The sequence below is a fragment of the Neoarius graeffei genome, chromosome 12, assembly GCF_027579695.1.
Source record: "Neoarius graeffei isolate fNeoGra1 chromosome 12, fNeoGra1.pri, whole genome shotgun sequence".
NCBI lineage: Eukaryota > Metazoa > Chordata > Actinopteri > Siluriformes > Ariidae > Neoarius > Neoarius graeffei.
In genome coordinates, this window is record NC_083580.1 from 46,905,073 (window position 1) to 46,924,313 (window position 19,241).

Below are 19,241 nucleotides of genomic sequence, written 5' to 3' on the forward strand. Positions count from 1 at the left end.
ATACCTCCAAATAACTGAGCCATTGTTGTTCTTTGGAACAAGTTCTGCCTCCTCAACCGACTCGGCCATGTTTGAAAGTTTGTAGTGCTGCGAGGGAGAACATGCATATGCAAGGGGTGCAGTTGAGCAACGCGAGAGAGCTCTAGCTGCGGCTGTCCGAATGGTCGGAACACAGAAGAGCAAGTGGCTTTTGATAAAATGGTCCATTATTAAAATTATATCAGTATGACAATATTATTTCAACTACATATCGATTTCAAAAATATACCATTTGTAGTCATAATACCGACATATCGCCCAGCCCTAGTGCCATGATACACTTCCACAAACATGTGTTGTGAAGATCAGACTTTGATAGATCCCTGTTCTTTAAATAAAACAGGGTGCCCACTCACACCTGTCATCCCATTGAATGAAAACACCTGACTCAAATTTCACCTTCAAATTAACTGCTAATCCTAGAGGTTAGCATACTTTTGCCACTCACAGATCTGTAATCTTGGATCGTTATCCTCAATAAATAAATGACCAAGTGTAATATTTTAGTCTCATTTGTTTAACTGGGTTCTCTTATCTACTTTTAGGACTTGTGTGAAAATCTGATGTTTTAGGTCATTTATGCAGAAATATAGAAAATTCTAAAGGGTTCACAAACTTTCAAGCACCAATAATGTCTTCACCTAATATTGCAGAGAGTTTAATTTGTTGGCCTTTATTTTCCTAGTACAGTCCTGTTCTACTTTCTTATAATTGATAGAATAGATGACTATATGCTAAAAAAAAATTATCCTTACTTTATGACCCTTCAAAAACTCTGAAAAATGTTGTTGCCCAGGCATAATTTTGATTTTGACAGCCCTGGTTTCGGGCCTCATTTAGAAGCACAGTTGACCTGAAGAATTCATGCAAATACATTCATTTAATTAAACATTTGCCCTGAGACTTCCATAATAGTCTCACAAAGTGTTGATGGTGAGGTTGACGTTGTAGAGAAATTCGCTGTATTTTGAACCTTTCTAGGTGGAGGAAGACCTGACGGTTCTTCAGGTAGAGAAGAACCTGCGCTGTCACCTGGAGACCCTGCAGAAGGAAAAGAGTGAGCGTCTGAAAGAGCTGAGTGAGCTGGCGCAGCAGGATGAGGAGCTGTGTGTGCCGCTGTGTACTACACCCTATTACATTCCCACTGGCAGCGTCCCCTCTCACAAACAACTGCAGGAGCTCCGCGAGCACATCAGACAGCTCAGTGAGGAAAAAGTAAACATTGCCGTGTGACTCTTTTTCACTGAGGTTCATTCTTTGTAGCATTCTCAACTCTCTCATCCAAATTTTGTCTCTTTTCATGTGATAGTTCCCTGTACAGTAGCTACTGTTAACATAAACTGAACACAGGATAACCTTTCATTCTCATTTAATGTTGTCTTTTAGTGCTTTTCACTGGGCTGCTCACCTTGGCAAATTACCCACAATCCTCCACAGTGCTGCTATTTCCAAAGCCAAGAGAGCTGTACTGTACATAAAGCTGTGCTGAACTTTATTCTCTTACCCATGCACCATGTGGGCAGAGCTAAAAATAAAGCAGACTTCTGATTTTGTTAAATGTAATCACACAGACACTCCCTGATTAATTTATCTACAGGTAAGTGTACAAGTGTAGTGCCAAATGTTCTTGCTGGTATAAAACTTTTCCTGGGTTTAAGAGGCACCATTGCAATTTTAAACAGCAATATTTCAGATTAATTTTTATTTATCCACAGTATCATGTTTTTGCTGTGTAGTGTAGTCTTTTTCATTTCTCACCCATGATTACAAATAAAACCTGCCATCTTCTAGTTAAGAAAACCCAAATGGCTTCCTATTGATAGTTTGTAATCTACATAGGATATAACATAATGGAGCTGAACGCCCTACTTGGTGCCTTCACTAATGGTGTAGAAAGATATTTGAGATTGTGACTTACAAAATGCACACCCATGTGATTTATACGTTACATCTTTTAAAGATAAGAATTGGCGACTTAAATTCAGACTCCACATTCCAACCAAATAGGGGCAGTATATCTCAGGGAAGTTGGGATGTCTATCCCTATTGTAAGAAACAAGGAAATGCACTCCTCTTTCCCTCCAGATGCATCGCTACCACTCACTGAATATAGCATAAAGCTATTTGTAGTTGATCCACTACTGGGTTCCTACAATCTGAGTTATTGGTTATTAAAAAAAAAAGCCAACTACTAACCAACAGCAGGGCAAGAAAGTACAAAATTCATCCTCACTGCTGAAATTTGGAACCAGTCAAGATAACATTGCTATTTCATAATCCTCGTGTGCTCTCAGCCTGCAGTTTGTTATAGATTGCTTAACTCCATTTTTAGCAAGAAAACAGCGACTTGGGTTTCAGTAGTGCACAAGACTGACTTGTGACACAACAAATATGTAACCATTTTTATAGTAATGTGACTTAACACAGTCCCCATGATTCAATAAAATAACCACATAGCTGAAGGTTTTTAAATATTTGATTTAATAATTGAGCCAAAAAGAAAGGAGTGTCACCTTACCTTTTGTGTGCACGCTCTCAGCTGCTGGCTTGCACATTTTCCACACAGCTTTTTTTTTTTTTTTTAACTCAGACTTGACTTATTCTATACATGTAGTTTATGTCCCAGTGGCCACTGAAAGTGCAGTTACTGTATGTGTGTCTCCCCATTCATTTAGATAGGGGATTGACTTTGCCCCAAAATTAGGTTTAAAAAGCTTTTCCTTCACAGGTTATACTTCTACACATGTGCAAGGTTGGCTTTATGGACTTTTTCCTGTAGATTTCTGTTAACGATTCTTAAATTGGAATGTATCCTCCCTTATAACATCTGGTGTTACCAAGATGGCTGCCAAGTGGCAAGACTTGCATGTAGACCCTTTGCATTGACGTCATACTTGCGTTAATAACTGTTGCGATCCTTGTCCTGGGGGGACAAGTGAACTTTGTTTACATACTGAAAACAAGTAATATTGAAGATGTCCGATGTCTGTAGTTTGAAGAAAGTGACAGCTTAAAAAAAAAAAATTTACTACTGGATCATTTGGATAATCTAAATCAGAAAGAAGCAAAGGAGATATACAGAATTTAGACTTTATTGGTAGGTATGATCCATACAAAATTCCTCAAAATGATGTAGACTTGTGGCCTCACATTGCCTACATAGATGTTGGAATGTACCTTCTCACTGCAATTTCTCTGTTTTAATTTAAAAAAAATATAATTTGCTGGAAGAGAAGAGCAGGGAGGATGGTTTGTTTACACCCGATACTAAAATTTGTAGTGTTCTAGTAATCACTGTAAAGATGTGTACAAAAATGCCTATTTACCCAGGCCAAAACAATACAGGATTTATCTTGTAGTGTCTTGATCCTCAGATCTTTAACCCAGCCATATATAAAAAGTTGTAAGTCTTCATGCTCTTCCAGGTTTTCATCTGTTTGTCCTGTAGTACAATGTCTGCAGCACCAGACAGTTTGGGATGCCGAGGGAACTTGGTGGATGAATAATTTTTCAAAAAATCCTTCTTTACTAGCATTGGAATGTATCCTCCCTTATAACATCTGGTGTTACCAAGCATAATTTCATTGCAAAGTGCAGTTTTCTGAAGGTATCTTGACTGTGCATTGGCCTCTAAACTGCGAAAGTAGTCAGAGACAGTTTCACTAGCTCTGCATAATGGCAGCTAAATTGGTTTGTCTGACCACCACTTCATTCATTGGAAGTAAACTTGCAAGCAAAAGTCGCATGACTTAATGCAACCTATATTGTATTTCAGGTTAACCACTCACAAAGAATGACCAAAAAACCTTTAACTCTGGATTTGTCAGTGAAAAGGAAAATGGCAAGATCATGGTCGCACACTGTGACTGTATGATGGGCCTTGGAGAGAGCTGTTCTCACATAGCATTGTTGTTGTGGGCTGTCAAAGCTGGAGTGAAACAAAGGGGTTCACGGACAGTTAGTTACCCAGGCATACTGGGTTCTTCCTACTGCTATGAAAAAAAATCTCCTCCTCTTGGATCAGAGAGATTTCCTTTCGAAGGAAGTTCCTAAGCCACAATCAGAAGTTCAGGACAAAGTTCCAGGGAGACAGCAAGAGCTTTTGATCTTTTTCTCTATATGAACATTTAGAACAACCAAAAACGGTGCAAAAAAGAACCATATTTAAGACCGATTAAACCTTGCTTACAGGAAAGACAGTTGTTCCCCAAAAGAAATCATGCAAGAGGTCTATAAGGACTTTACTGATGGCCAGCATTGAAAATGTCTCTCTCATGGTTAGTTATGTAATGGGGAAAGTAACATCTCGGCTGTATGAATAGTCATGGATTCACTGTAGAAGTGCTATTAGTTTTAGCCTGGCAGGTAATCTTATGATTAGAGTAGGCAGAAATGTATTAAATGCATGTTTTCAATTGCAAGACATTTGTATGGGGCGAATGTCGTGGCTTAACGGTTAGAGAAGCAGCTTTGGGACCAAAAGGTCACTGGTTCATACAATTCCCTGGACCAGCAGGAATGAGTGAAGTGCCCTTGAGCAAAGTATCTAACCCCTTATGCTCCCCAGGCTGCTCTGGATAAGAGTGTCTGCTAAATGCCTGTAATGTAATGTGATGTATGATCGGCCAGTAGTCAGAGGTTCAACATTTGTGGCCAGTGGGATTGACATGTAACTCAACAACGTTTTTATAATGGCGTTGTAGCAAGAGGTTAAAAATGGAGACTTTTTGTCAATGTTGAATTTAAGAAATGTAAGCAGATTTTTACAGTATAACCCCCTTAATAACTTCCCTCACTACTTCCAACTATTTCACAACACCCTACTATTTCTAGGGTTAATTGTACACACACACACACCCCAGAATGCTCACTCTTCAGGAAGTTTCAAAAGTTTTGTCCTTGGCTAATCATCATTTGCTACAGGATACCAATTATTAATCATAGCTGCCTTGTGGTTCCATCTGTGTGCAGGAGAGCAGGGTGAAGGTGTTCTCTGGGCTCCGGGAGGACATCAGAAGTCTAATGGATGAGATGGGCCACGAGGCAGAAACCAGTCTGGAGCAAGAGTGTGTCTGTCCCGACACAGACATCTTCCTGCTCACACACGACAACATCAGAGCTCTCAAGTTGTTGCTCAGTCAGGTAGTGTAGTGTTTGAAAGTTTTATTGTACTAATGTTAAGGTGTATGTTGTTGGTGCTGCTCCTGTTACAAGACAAAATGTATCTAGAACAGCCATGAGGTTCATGTCTGTCTTGTCTAGCTGGAAATGAAGAAGGAGTCTCTGGTTTCATCCCGGGATAGTCTGAAAGATCGTGCTATGACCCTGTGGAATCGCCTAAGCTGTCCAGATGAGGAGGCAGAGGAATTCAATCGGGAGCCACAGAACGTTCTCCGTGATGACATCAGAAAGGTACAAGCTTGTAGACCTGAAATCATGGTACCAAAAGAGGAGGGGGAGGGACAGTTACACTGAAACTTTGGAAATTTGCGGCCACCAATATAAAATAATGTATGTGTGTGTATCTCAGCATCTCATCTTGGTTTCTTTAGACTTGCGTGTTATTGACTTTTTGTGCAAGAGATGTAAAATGCACATAGCCTTGCACACAATCTTTTTACAAATCATTTCAGTCTCAATGCAACCTACTCCCAGTACTATCCATTCAGTCCACACTGCACGTTTCACATGTACGACTGCATGGCAGCATGACATCATTACAGTGTGGCAAGTGTACAGCCTATTCAACCTTTTTATTTATTTTATTTATTTATCTTTTTTTATCCATCAGTATCACTAGTATATTATATTGAAGTTGATTTTAGAAAGCTTTGTCTGCACCAGCATTCAGACCTTTGAGGTTGGATAATGTGCCTGTGTGAAACTTTTTTTTTTTGGGGGGGGGTGGCTAGCTTTCAGCTTTAACTGGGTTATATGTCCTGAAGTTGCTTTGTCTCTAAACACAGTATGTGTTTGTAGTGGCAGGGTGTGGTGGATCGTCTCGAGCTGCTCCAGAAGACCAAGCTGGAGGAGGTGATAGATAAAGTACGACAAGAGCTGGTGGCTTTGTGGGACAAGTGCATGTTTGGCCCAGAACAGCGAGAACCTTTCAGTGTCCACTTCTGTGATGGTGAATATAATTGTCACTGATGCTGCACCATTTCCATCTGATACTGAGTCAATCATAGTCACATTATTGTGTTATGGATTTGTTGTTAACCTCGTTTGCTGTCCTGCAGCTAATTACACAGTGGAACTGCTCAACCTGCATGACTGCGAGCTGCTGAAGGTGAAGGAGTTTTATGAGAAGGCGCGTCCTTTACTGGAGAGTATTGAGAAATGGCAGAAGAACTGGGCTCTCTTCCTGGATTTTGAGGTGTGGAATTTCAGAATATGCCACTTGATAATCTTTGCATGATGTTTAAACACTTGCTGGTTTTCAGTCAAAGAATTGCTGAAAATAGTCATTGCTTTTATACAGAGAAAGGCAGCAGATCCGAATCGCTTCTCCAACAGAGGAGGCGCTTTACTGAAGGAGAGCAAGGACAGAGCTAAAGTGCAGAAGCTGCTCCCAAAGGTACAGAACAAATATCATTGCATGTGTGTGTTTCATTACCTATGGTTTCATAGGTCTCATTTATTATGTCTGTGAAGCACTTTTATTTTATATATAAATTATATACTTGATCTACATGGAGATTATTGGCTGAATTACCAATGCTAATCTGAATGTTGGTTATACAGTGGGGCAAAAAAGTATTTAGTCAGCCACCAATTGTGCAAGTTCTCCCACTTAAAAAGATGAGAGAGGCCTGTAATTTTCATCATAGGTACACTTCAACTATGAGAGACAGAACGGGGGGAAAGAATCCAGGAAATCACATTTTAGGATTTTTAATGAATTAATTGGTAAATTCCTCGGTAAAATAAGTATTTGGTCACCTACAAACAAGCAAGATTTCTGGCTCTCACGGACCTGTAACTTCTTCTTTAAGAGGCTCCTCTGTCCTCCACTCGTTACCTGTATTAATGGCACCTGTTTGAACTCGTTATCAGTATAAAAGACACCTGTCCACAACCTCAAACAGTTACACTCCAAACTCCACTATGGCCAAGACCAAAGAGCTGTCAAAGGACACCAGAAACAAAATTGTAGACCTGCACCAGGCTGGGAAGACTGAATCTGCAATAGGTAAGCTGCTTGGTGTGAAGAAATCAACTGTGGGAGCAATTATTAGAAAATGGAAGACATACAAGACCACTGATAATCTCCCTCGATCTGGGGCTCCACGCAAGATCTCACCCCGTGGGGTAAAATTATCACAAGAACTGTGAGCAAAAATCCCAGAACCACACGGGGGGACCTAGTGAATGACCTGCAGAGAGCTGGGACGAAAGTAACAAAGGCTACCATCAGTAACACACTACGCTGCCAGGGATTCAAATCCTGCAGTGCCAGACGTGTCCCCCTGCTTAAGCCAGTACATGTCCAGGCCCGTCTGAAGTTTGCTAGAGAGCATTTGGATGATCCAGAAGAGGACTGGGAGAATGTCATATGGTAAGATGAAACCAAAATAGAACTTTTTGGTAAAAACTCAACTTGTCGTGTTTGGAGGAGAAAGAATGCTGAGTTGCATCCAAAGAACACCATACCTACTGTGAAGCATGGGGGTGGAAACATCATGCTTTGGGGCTGTTTTTCTGCAAAGGGACCAGGACGACTGATCCGTGTAAAGGAAAGAATGAATGGGGCCATGTATCGTGAGATTTTGAGTGAAAACTTCCTTCCATCAGCAAGGGCATTGAAGATGAAACGTGGCTGGGTCTTTCAGCATGACAATGATCCTAAACACACCGCCCGGGCAACGAAGGAGTGGCTTTGTAAGAAGCATTTCAAGGTCCTGGAGTGGCCTAGCCAGTCTCCAGATCTCAACCCCATAGAAAATCTTTGGATGGAGTTGAAAGTCCGTGTTGCCTGGCGACAGCCCCAAAACATCACTGCTCTAGAGGTGATCTGCATGGAGGAATGGGCCAAAATACCAGCAACAGTGTGTGAAAACCTTGTGAAGACTTACAGAAAACGTTTGACCTCTGTCATTGCCAACAAAGGGTATATAACAAAGTATTGAGATGAACTTTTGTTATTGACCAAATACTTATTTTCCACCATAATTTGCAAATAAATTCTTTAAAAATCAGACAATGTGTTTTTCTGGATTTTTTTTTTTCTCATTTTGTCTCTCATAGTTGAGGTATACCTATGATGAAAATTACAGGCCTCTCTCATCTTTTTAAGTGGGAGAACTTGCACAATTGGTGACTGACTAAATACTTTTTTGCCCCACTGTAACTTGCCATTCCATTCATTCTTCATTAGGCTTATATTTCAATGCGATAAAGTTTGTTTTACACGTCAGCACAAATTTATAGGCACCTAAGATGGCGTCTGGGCTTTCCTCAAAGAAATGGATGATGGGCAAGTCAAAGAAAGCATGTATTCAACAATATGGACACTGGGTGTGTGGGTTTCCCCTTCTAGTGGTCAAATCTGCCCTATTTTATTTTTGGTACACCCACTTTGGTTGGTATTGTAATGTTGATCAAAGTTCACTAGTGAAGTACCTGCCAATATGATTACTTGACCATGGATTTTGTTTTACATAAGGGTTGTGTCCTAGAACAGTTTTAAAAAGGCACAGATTTATTTAAAAAAAAAATAAATAAATTATGCTATTGTAGTGGAGCACCCCGTGTGCAAAACACAGAGTGAAGCGCCATACCGAAGAGAATATGATAATGCACTGACCTGATATTTTGATGGCTATTGCAACTGGATGATGTACCACCACAGGGTACCTGATCGTAAGTGCAAGGCAACGTATCTCAAACACTTGACCACCGGGCAACGAAATTTATATCTTTATTTACATTAGATGGGTTTTTATCCAGCACTTTTTTTTTTTTTTTTTTAATCTGAGATTTATGAACACATTTTACAGAAAAATGACAGTCGCATATAAAACTAGTTAAGTTTTATTAATCCACTAGCTTGTTGGACAGTTGACAGTTGTACATGGTAGCCGCGGGGTCTTAAGTCTTAAAAAAAAAAAGTCTTAAATTTAATATTCCAAAATTAAGGCCTTAAAAAGTCTTAAATTGCTTTGCCCAAGTCTTAATTTTTTAAACAAAGGTCTTAAATTTACTCATACTATTCTACGATGTGAAAACGTGGGTTTTGCGTAACAGTGAATTTCTTGGAGTATGCGCAAAGAAACAATATTGATACATTTTCACGCCGGCGCAATCGTTGGAGTCCGTGGTGGAGAGGAGACTCCGTGAATCGCAGCATGGGGAAGTGTCATTTTAATCAGCAGTGGCTTTCAGATGAAAGATATCGTGATTGGGTGAGGGAGGTTCCTGGAAGCGACGTTGAAGCAAGATGCTGTGTTTGTCGAAAGACCTTCAAGTTGTCCACTATAGGTCATTTCGCTTTAGAGTCTCACATGAAGAGCTCAAAGCACATTGCATCTGCCCTCCACCGCCACCAGCCCATCGCTCAGTTCTGCACGGTTCAATCTCCGAATGCACCTGGAGTTGGCACTAGCACCACTGTCGAACGTCAGCAGCATCAGCCAAGCCAGACATCATCGGCAAGGCTAGCAACAACACAAGGGCCGAGCAGTGGCATGATGGGTGTCGGTGGAACCCTGACACTTCGGGCAGAGGTGCTCTGGATTTTCAAAACAATTACGGAACACCACTCGTACAGCTCGAATGAGGGCATAAGCGAACTCTTTAAGGCTGTGTTCCCAGACTCGGAAGTCGCTACAGCATTCTCCTGTGGAAAAAAACAAAACGTCTTACATAACAAAATTCGGTCTTGCTCCTTATATAACGAAGGAGTTGGTCAAAGACGTTAACGAGGCAAGTGGTGGAGTTATCTCATTGTGTCTCTTATCTATCCACCTCCACATCTGTCTTCCCTCCCTCCCTTGTTTACTAGGAATATTTACATTTCTTTTTATTCTTAAATGTAAAATAGTTGAAGCAAGTTGAATGCTGGGAAACTAAGACAGAGTTTGTCTGTTTTATCATCTCTGGTCATAATTAGTTTAGAGACAGTTCTTTAGGCCTTGAGTTGGGCCCTCAGTTTGGCTTTTTGGCTGATGAGTGCACACCATTGTACCAATGTGTTGGTATGCCAATTGCATTTTTGTGCACCTTTAAGAGACTTTCAGCTTACCTCTCTTCTATTGATCGATCTATCTCTCTCTTCCCATCTATCCTCCTCATCTCTTGTCTATCTATGCCCCTCTGTATCTCTCTCCCTCCCTTGTTTACAAGGGTACAAAATGTAAAATGGTTGAAGCAAGTGCTGGGAAACTAAGAGTTTGTCTGTTTAGTGTTGTGAATGTTTTTGATATTTTATTAAAAAAAAAAATACACCCACATCACTTTTTTTATTTTAAGTATCATCTCTGGGTGCATGGTCATAATTAGTTCAGAGACAGTTCTTTAGGCCTCAAGTGAGGCCCTCAGTTTGGCTTTTTGACTGGCGAGTGCACACCTTTGGCATTAATGTGTTGGTATGCCTATTGCATTTTTGTGTACCTTTTAAGGCCATGACGTGGACCCTATGTTGTGCTCCTTTCTTCCAGGTTTAGATTTTTTTTTTTTTTTTTTTTTTGTCTTGAATGTGAAGATTCGACAAGCAATACACATAATGACTTAAGTTTATAACTTTTTTTTATTATAAAAGTATTTTTACTTGAAACATTTGTCATTATTGGGAATTTGATCTGGTGTTCTACGACCGCATAATGGGTGCGATGTAGGTCTTAATTCTCATTTAAGTGGTCTTAAAAAGGTCTTAAATTTATGGTGGTCAAACCTGGGGAAACCCTGTTGTAACCAGACAACTGTCTGACATGTCAAGATTGCAGCTCTAACTCTGAGCTGATATGTTGCATTTGGTCAAGGAATATGTTTTCCTGAAGGTTTGTGCCAGAGCGGGCATTGTGTGCAGGGAACTAAAATTAAATTTTCTTTTTTAAATTTTCTTTTTTATTTAAAACTCATCTGGCTGTAAGGCTGATAAGCTATTGCCATGGCTTGGTGTACATCGCCCACAATTCAGTTAAATCGTATCTCCTCCATCAATTCTCTATGGATTTCCGTTCCAGTTGTTTTGTTTGAAAGAACGTATCACTCCACACACAACCTGGTCATTGTTTTGTCAAATTTTTTGCAAGCAAGTTAGTAATTAGACCAAATTAACAAAAATTTTCCAGGCCTCTCACTAGAATTTTATCTCCTCTTGTTTCTCATCTGATTTCAGTTCTGATCAATGTTTTGCATAGCTCTTCCCTTGAGGAACAAAACTTTTGATTTTTCCTGTTGTAAACAAGTTATTTACAACTTTAACTGAAAATAAATGATCGCCTCCCATAAGTCTCAATGGATTTCAGTTCTGATTTTGTTTGAAAGAACTAGTCCTTCTGCACAAAACTTGGTCATTGTATTGTCATTTTTGCTAACGAACTGCTAATTAGGTCAACTTCATGAATTTTGGGACTTCTCATTAGAATTGTATCTCGCAGTTCTCACTCGATTTCAGTGATGTTTTAGATGGATCTTCCCTCGGGGAACAAAACTTTAGTCTTTTGTTTGATTTTCTTGTAAAAAAAAATTTCTTCACAAAACTTGGTCATTGTATTGTCAATTTTTTGCTAACAAATTAGTACTTACAGGCCTAGAAATTCTTTTTTTTTTTTTTTTTTTTTTTACCAGCCAGCCGGACTAGTTCCCTTCCAAAGTAACTAGCCAAACAGAAAATCAACTAGCCAAAATTTGTTCATGTATGAATTTTACTTCTGTCAAAAATAACACAAAAGAGAGTAGTTACCATTGTTCATGACCTAATGTGCATTTATTTCAAGACCCGAGTATTTTGATACTGTTGTTAAATACATAAATGAGAACAACACAGGGCACCATAATACATCAACAAATAATAATATATTGGAAAACTTGGTGTATGAGTATTGAAAACAAATATACTTACTATCATGACTATAGCACCCAAAATATGTCCAACATGCTTTCTGTATTTAACCATTTATGAGAGAGAAAGCATTAGGAGCTTCATATTGACTAGGAATCAACTTGAAAAAAATTAATTATTCCATAATCGTATCGCAGCCAAGGCCTACCCTGCTCCCACGTTTGCTTAGAAGTCCTTGGTCATTTCTCCTTCTCATACGCTTTATCGGTGGCCTTTTTCTCTTCAGACCGAGGTCGCTTTGTCCCCGTCTCTGGCAGTTTCTGTACACTTTTCAGAAAATTCCACATCGCAACGTAGCTTTGGTAGATGTAAACAATAGGGCTGTAACGATATGCAAATCGAAATCGCGATACGCAGAGCCACGATCCGTATCGCGATACAAGAAGGCAGAATCGCGGTACACCCTTTCAAACTTCTCCTCAGCCCAAAAACAGAGGCGCTTCCAAACTTCAATTTATGAATACTTTTACTTTTTATTTAAATTACATTTTAAACTTACTTAAATTACTTTTTTTTTTTTTTAATATCTATTAGTAAGTCGTTTTTTCGCCGACCTGCGACAATCTTCTGCGAGTCACGCAACGTCCACACTCGCCACTGGCAGAGCATTCATTTCCTTTAACCCTTTGATGCAAAACATGGGTCAAAAGTGACCCGGCTGAGTTTTTAATCTTCTATATCTTTGCAATAAATTAATTCCATCATTCAGTATTCAAGGTATTCCCCAATTAACTTGTTTTTGATCATCATACATCCTTATTTTATTTTTTCCTTTCTTACTTTTTGAATAAAAACCCTTTTTGTATCACTACCCTTCTAATGCACAACGTGGGTCAAAAACGACCTGCATTCATTTTCCAGGTTATTTCATGTATGGCTGAGTGTTTCTATGATATACTTTTGAAATAAATTCATTTTGTCATTTACTTTTCCAAATATGCAGTAAATATCTTGTTTTTGTTTAGCACAAATCATTTTTATTTTTCCTTTCTTAAGTTATGAACAAGCACAGCTTTTGTAATTCTACATCAAGTTTACACACATGGGTCAGAACCGACCCGCATGCATTTACTCCAGCGTTTGGTGGGAACTGTGAATTGTGCTTGTGTCAGACATTTCACAGCTCAGCACAGCGCCCTTTGCCCATCTAATACATGGAAGTAATGTTTTTCAATTGTTCGAACATTACCTTAGAAAAAAATTGATTATGTTTAGGTTACCTTGAGTGAGTAGATTACTTGTCAGAAAGTTACAAGTAATTACTATTAGCTACCGAGCTGTTGACATATTTTACTTTAGTTAGCTAATTTTATTGTAGTTGTCTTAGCTAACTACATAGTTAAAGTGCCATTCCACCACTGGATGTATTCTTTGGCATAAAATACAATATATTTTATGACAACATGACTAGACAGAGAAATCTTTTAGCTTCAAAATGATATATCAAACATAATTTTTTTGACAACGACAAGTATATTAATTTTGCGACCAAAGTCACCTACCCTTTTAATTTCCGCGCGGTAGTGAAACGTGATGTTATCGGCAGGTTCCCCTTCTTGTGTACCACGTGTCGGTCTATTTTTAGACCAGGAAACCCCCAAAGTGAGAGTCATTTCTCCTCGTATATGGGGGCCAAAAAAATTGCGAAAAAATTGAGTTAATCTTTCAGTTAGCTAGATTTATTGGTATTAGCTAGATTTATTGGTATTATTTTTATCGCGTTCTATCCGCCATTGCTGATATGTGCCGCGTCACATGGTACACAAGAAGGGGAACCTGCCGATGACATCACGCGCGGAAATTAAAAGGGTAGGTGACTTTGGTCGCAAAATTAATATACTTGTCGTTGTCAAAAAATTATGTTTGATATATCGTTTTGAAGCTAAAAGATTTCTCCATCTAGTGATACCATTTATATATGTTGTCAAAATATATTGTATTTTATGCCAAAGAATACATCCAATGGTGGAATGGCACTTTAATAAATAAATAACTGGCCCCATTCACTGCTAAAGTAATTACTTGAAACAAATTATTATTATAGTATTAAGACATTTAATTTTAAATCACACTTGGATGACCCATGTGTAGTAATATAAAGTATTTTTGTTCATAAAGTAGGAAAGAAAAAATTAATTAATGATTTGTGGTAATTAAAAACAAGATATTTAAAGAATACTTGGAATATCCAATCATAAAATAAATTGATTTCAAAAGATAGAGCAAAGAAAAACTCAATCAGCATGAAATAACCTGGAAAATGAATGCGGGTCATTTGTGACCCACGTTGTGCATTAGAAGGGGTGTGCATATGTTTTGCATCAAAGGGTTAAGTGGTCGCCATTCTGGTTGCGACGCGGGGAGCGAATCTGTAAACAAGCAGCTCATTGGCTGGCTAGGTGTGCCACAAGCCAATCACAATCACTTGACTGGAAAGGCATGTCTGCTTGGGCGGAAGCCTTCTGCGGCAGTTACATTTTGACACGTGAGCAATGTTTCACCATAAGAATTCCGTAATTTCCGTCTGTTTTCCGCGATCACAGAAAATCATTGGCCCTATGAGAGTGAGAGAGCCCCCCCCCCCCCCCCCCCCAAAAAAAAAAAAATCTTAATGGATTTACACGATTTGGAAAAATGACTTTTTCAGAACCGAAAAAAACAGAGCTTCCGGCTCAACAGTATTATTTTGAGAAATAAAACAATCTTTGGATATACATTTGTTCATTTTTGCATACATATTACTCATTCTCTGCAGTGCTCTGAATTATTTGTTATTAAATAGTTAATGTAAGTAAGTAAATGTTAAGTCAAATTTACTACTTTAAAAAAACTAAAAAAAATCGTGGGCGTATCGAATCGTGGGTCAAAAATCGCGATACGAATCGAATCGTGAGTTGGGTGTATCGTTACAGCCCTAGTAAACAACAACAAAAAGACCTGTTTAAATGGGCGATAATGTGGCCACATCTATTGAATTTGATAACGTGATGCGTTATATGCATGCGCAGTAGTGAAAAAAAAACGACAGCCTGACTCGTACACGATGTGATTTGGTATTTTCCATCCTGCCGATAAACACGTCGATTAACACAGACACGGCACACGCTTAATGTGTGGCGGCTTTAGTTGACGGTTTGTCTGAATTAGGGCTGTGTGATAGGGGAAAAAACGAACATCCCGATACATTTTCTCCATTTCACAATATATGATATATTGAAATCTCCTCTAAAGGACCCCATGAAATCTAACTTTTACTCTTTACTGTTTTCACTACAATCCCTGCAGGTTAAAAAAATAACATTCTTGGTTAACTTTACAGGTGGTTTTCAACAACACATTTTAAATTTTCATGTTCATGATTAATCACAATTGAGTTGAAATAAGACTATTTTTATTCAACAAAGATGTAGCACAAACTGAAAAAAACAATCTTGAAAATTGCAACAAAGGGGCAACACAATACAGAGCTGCGCAGAGCTCAAATCAATAACGTGCAAGCTCAACACTGAGAGACATTTAGCCTAAATAAGAAAAGTGCTCATTCATTAAGAGATCTGCAAAACATAATTTTTCTCTTTGCACACTTGAACTGAATGTTTTCTGGCTCTGCCTCTCAGATGTGTATAATTCTGGTATTGCCTTCTCTGAAAAATGTCTGCGACCAGGCAACTTGTATTTGGGATTGAGTGTGTTTTAGTAATTTTTGGAAGCCTGATTTTTCCACTATACTAACTGGGATCATGTCTTCGGCAATGACGTTAGTGATTGCATCCGTTATAGCTCTCCATCTCTGACTCGTTTTCTCATATGGGATGGCTTTGGAGAACGGGGCCGCTATGGTCACTTGTTTAGCTTGTGTGGGGGTTTTAGCTCGTGGGCAAGTAGTTCGGAGTTTAAGAGACTCTTCATACTGTACCGGGTGAGTTTTCAGGTGATGGAACATTTGTAATGCTGCTGCCTTTCATGATGACGGGGTTTGTTTTTTTTTGCGCACTTTACAAATTGGCATTTGCTGTTCCACGTCCTCCTCGCGATATCCAAAAAAAATGCCAGATGACTGACCCCTTACTAGTTCTTTTAGGAACCAATTCGTCCGCTTCCATTTTTAATTTGTCGCTGAAATTGACAGGGTTTACACGGTAGCCTATGCAACACCAGCGATTGCACGAACTGAGTCAACGCTGTAAACCGAAACTAGAAAATCTTCCCGCAAGTTCCTTTCAGCACCGAGATGTCGCCTGGGAATGGTTGGCGAGTGCATGACTTTTTTTTTTTTTTTTTTTTTTTTTTTTTTTTAAACCCTTAGGCAGCCTCTCACGTTACTGCATTTGGTGGACAGGAATTGCCCACCAAATGACAAATTAAGTCGCCTCGGGCGACCGGACCACTGCGAATTTCGAGCCCTGACTTAGGTCAATTTACAATTTTAGTCAGAAGAAATTATCTCCTCTCATTTGTCATGCAAGTTCAGTTCTGATCGATGTTTTGCATAGATCTTCCCTTGGGGAACAAAGTTTTGTCCTTTGTTTCCTATTATAAACATTTAGTCGTGGAGGTTGGTCCTTTCTCACATTTGTCACATTTCAGTTCTGTTTGTTGTTTTGATGGTAGGCCAGATGTCCTTGATGATATGGTTTTTTTATTTTTTAAATCTGAACCATTTCTTACTCTGCACACCTGTGTAAACACAAGTAGTGTAGTTCAATAGCAATTATGAGCATTTTTAAAAAATAAAATCTATTTTATTTACAACCCCAATTCCAAAAAAGTTGGGACAAAGTACAGATTATAAATAAAAACGGAATGCAATAATTTACAAATCTCAAAAACTGATATTGTATTCACAATAGAACATAGACAACATATCAAATGTCGAAAGTGAGACATTTTGAAATCTCATGCCAAATATTGGCTCATTTGAAATTTCATGACAGCAACACATCTCAAAAAAGTTGGGACAGGGGCAATAAGAGGCTGGAAAAGTTAAAGGTACAAAAAAGGAACAGCTGGAGGACCAAATTGCAACTCATTAGGTCAATTGGCAATAGGTCATTAACATGACTGGGTATAAAAAAAAGCATCTTGTAGTGGCAGCGGCTCTCAGAAGTAAAGATGGGAAGATTATCACCAATCCCCCTAATTCTGCACCGACAAATAGTGGAGCGATATCAGGAAGGAGTTCGACAGTGTAAAATTGCAAAGAGTTTGAACATATCATCTCCAGTGCATAATATCATCAAAAGATTCAGAGAATCTGGAAGAATCTCTGTGCGTAAGGGTCAAGGTCGGAAAACCATACTGGGTGCCCGTGATCTTCGGGCCCTTAGACGGCACTGCATCATATACAGGCATGCTTCTGTATTGGAAATCACAAAATGGGCTCAAGAATATTTCCAGAGAACATTATCTGTGAACACAATTCACCATGCCATCTCCCGTTGCCAGCTAAAACTCTATAGTTCAAAGAAGAAGCCGTATCTAAACATGATCCAGAAGAGCAGACGTCTCTGGGCCAAGGCTCATTTAAAATGGACTGTGGAAAACTGTTCTGTGGTCAGACGAATCAAAATTTGAAGTTCTTTATGGAAATCAGGGACGCCGTGTTTATTCGGACTAAAGAAGAGATGGACGACCCAAGTTGTTATCAGCGCTCAGTTCAGAAGCCTGCATCTCTGATGGTATGGGGTTGCATTAGTGCGTGTGGCATGGGCAGCTTACACGTCTGGAAAGACACCATCAATGCTGAAAGGTATATCCAGGTTCTAGAGCAACATATGCTCCCATCCAGACGACGTCTCTTTCAGGGAAGACCTTGCATTTTCCAACATGACAATGCCAAACCACATACTGCATCAATTACAGCATCATGGCTGCATAGAAGGGTCCGGGTACTGAACTGGCCAGCCTGCAGTCCAGATCTTTCACCCATAGAAAACATTTGGCGCAACATAAAACGGAAGATACGACAAAAAAGACCCAAGACAGTTGAGCAACTAGAATCCTACATTAGACAAGAATGGGTTAACATTCCTATCCCTAAACTTGAGCAACTTGTCTCCTCAGTCCCCAGATGTTTACAGACTGTTGTAAAGAGAAAAGGGGATGTCTCACAGTGGTAAACATGGCCTTGTCCCAACTTTTTTTGAGGTGGTGTTGTCATGAAATTTAAAATCACCTAATTTTTCTCTTTAACCCTTTGGTGACTGACCCCTTGAAAATGGTTCCTCCAGGAACTATGACTTTTCAGTTGTCAAGACAACAGAAGAACTAAAATACAAAAACAGAAAGATACGTCACAATGCTCTTGTGCACAAAACAAAATGCTCTTGTATTTTAGTTTTTCCGTTGTCTTGACGACTGAAATGTCATCGTTCCTGGAGGAACCATGTTCAAGGGGTCAGTCACCAAAGGGTTAAATGAAACATTTTCTCAGTTTAAACATTTGATGTCATCTATGTTCTATTCTGAATAAAATATAGAATTTTGAAACTTCCACATCATTGCATACTGTTTTTATTTACAATTTGTACTTTGTCCCAACTTTTTTGGAATCGGGGTTGTATATATTTTCGATAGTTACTTAATTGTATCTATTTTACATACTACAGCAGTTTCCTGTTTCAAGAGGTCAAACGTTTTTCCCTCCCTTCAGGCAGTGACTTTTTTTTTTTTTTTGCATTATCCTAATTGTAATATGCTGATCTGTGTGCTGTAATTAAAGCAGTTGCAGATTGATGCGCGCGCGCACACACGCACACGCGCGCGCACACACACACACACACACACAATCTCTATCTCCATTTAAAAAAATATGGGTTGTGTTAGCATCAATCTTCTACACATCTGCAAAAAAAAAAAACGCAAGTTAATCCAAAGAATTTTAATTTGGAACCAGTTCACCATTTTTGACAATGCGTGTCTGGTCAGTGGGGGAAAACCCCCTGGGAGTGACATCATTGTAGTGAGATATTGTGAAATATGTAACTATGAAAAATGTTAGTTTTTTTCAACTTGAGAAGGTAAACTTCATAGCTCCAAGCCAACATACGATTTTCTTTTATTATATAGACACATTCACAAAAAGTACCCAAATTTATCAAAATGATTCAATATCCTCAGGAGTGACACAGAGATTTGT

The 19,241-nt window shown here is 39.0% G+C and overlaps 1 protein-coding gene across 3 annotated transcripts in view; it reads left to right on the forward strand.

Moving 5' to 3' along the window:
- The window catches only part of zgc:86764 (uncharacterized protein LOC797431 homolog), a 39,394-nt gene that overhangs the window by 11,682 nt on the left and 8,471 nt on the right, over positions 1–19,241 (forward strand). For all 3 annotated transcript variants that reach the window (XM_060935941.1, XM_060935940.1, XM_060935939.1), the window contains exons 4-9: positions 1,021–1,254; positions 5,011–5,181; positions 5,302–5,451; positions 6,019–6,169; positions 6,279–6,415; positions 6,521–6,616. In XM_060935941.1, the coding sequence (XP_060791924.1) occupies positions 1,021–1,254; positions 5,011–5,181; positions 5,302–5,451; positions 6,019–6,169; positions 6,279–6,415; positions 6,521–6,616 (939 nt within the window). The remainder of the gene's footprint in view (positions 1–1,020; positions 1,255–5,010; positions 5,182–5,301; positions 5,452–6,018; positions 6,170–6,278; positions 6,416–6,520; positions 6,617–19,241) is intronic.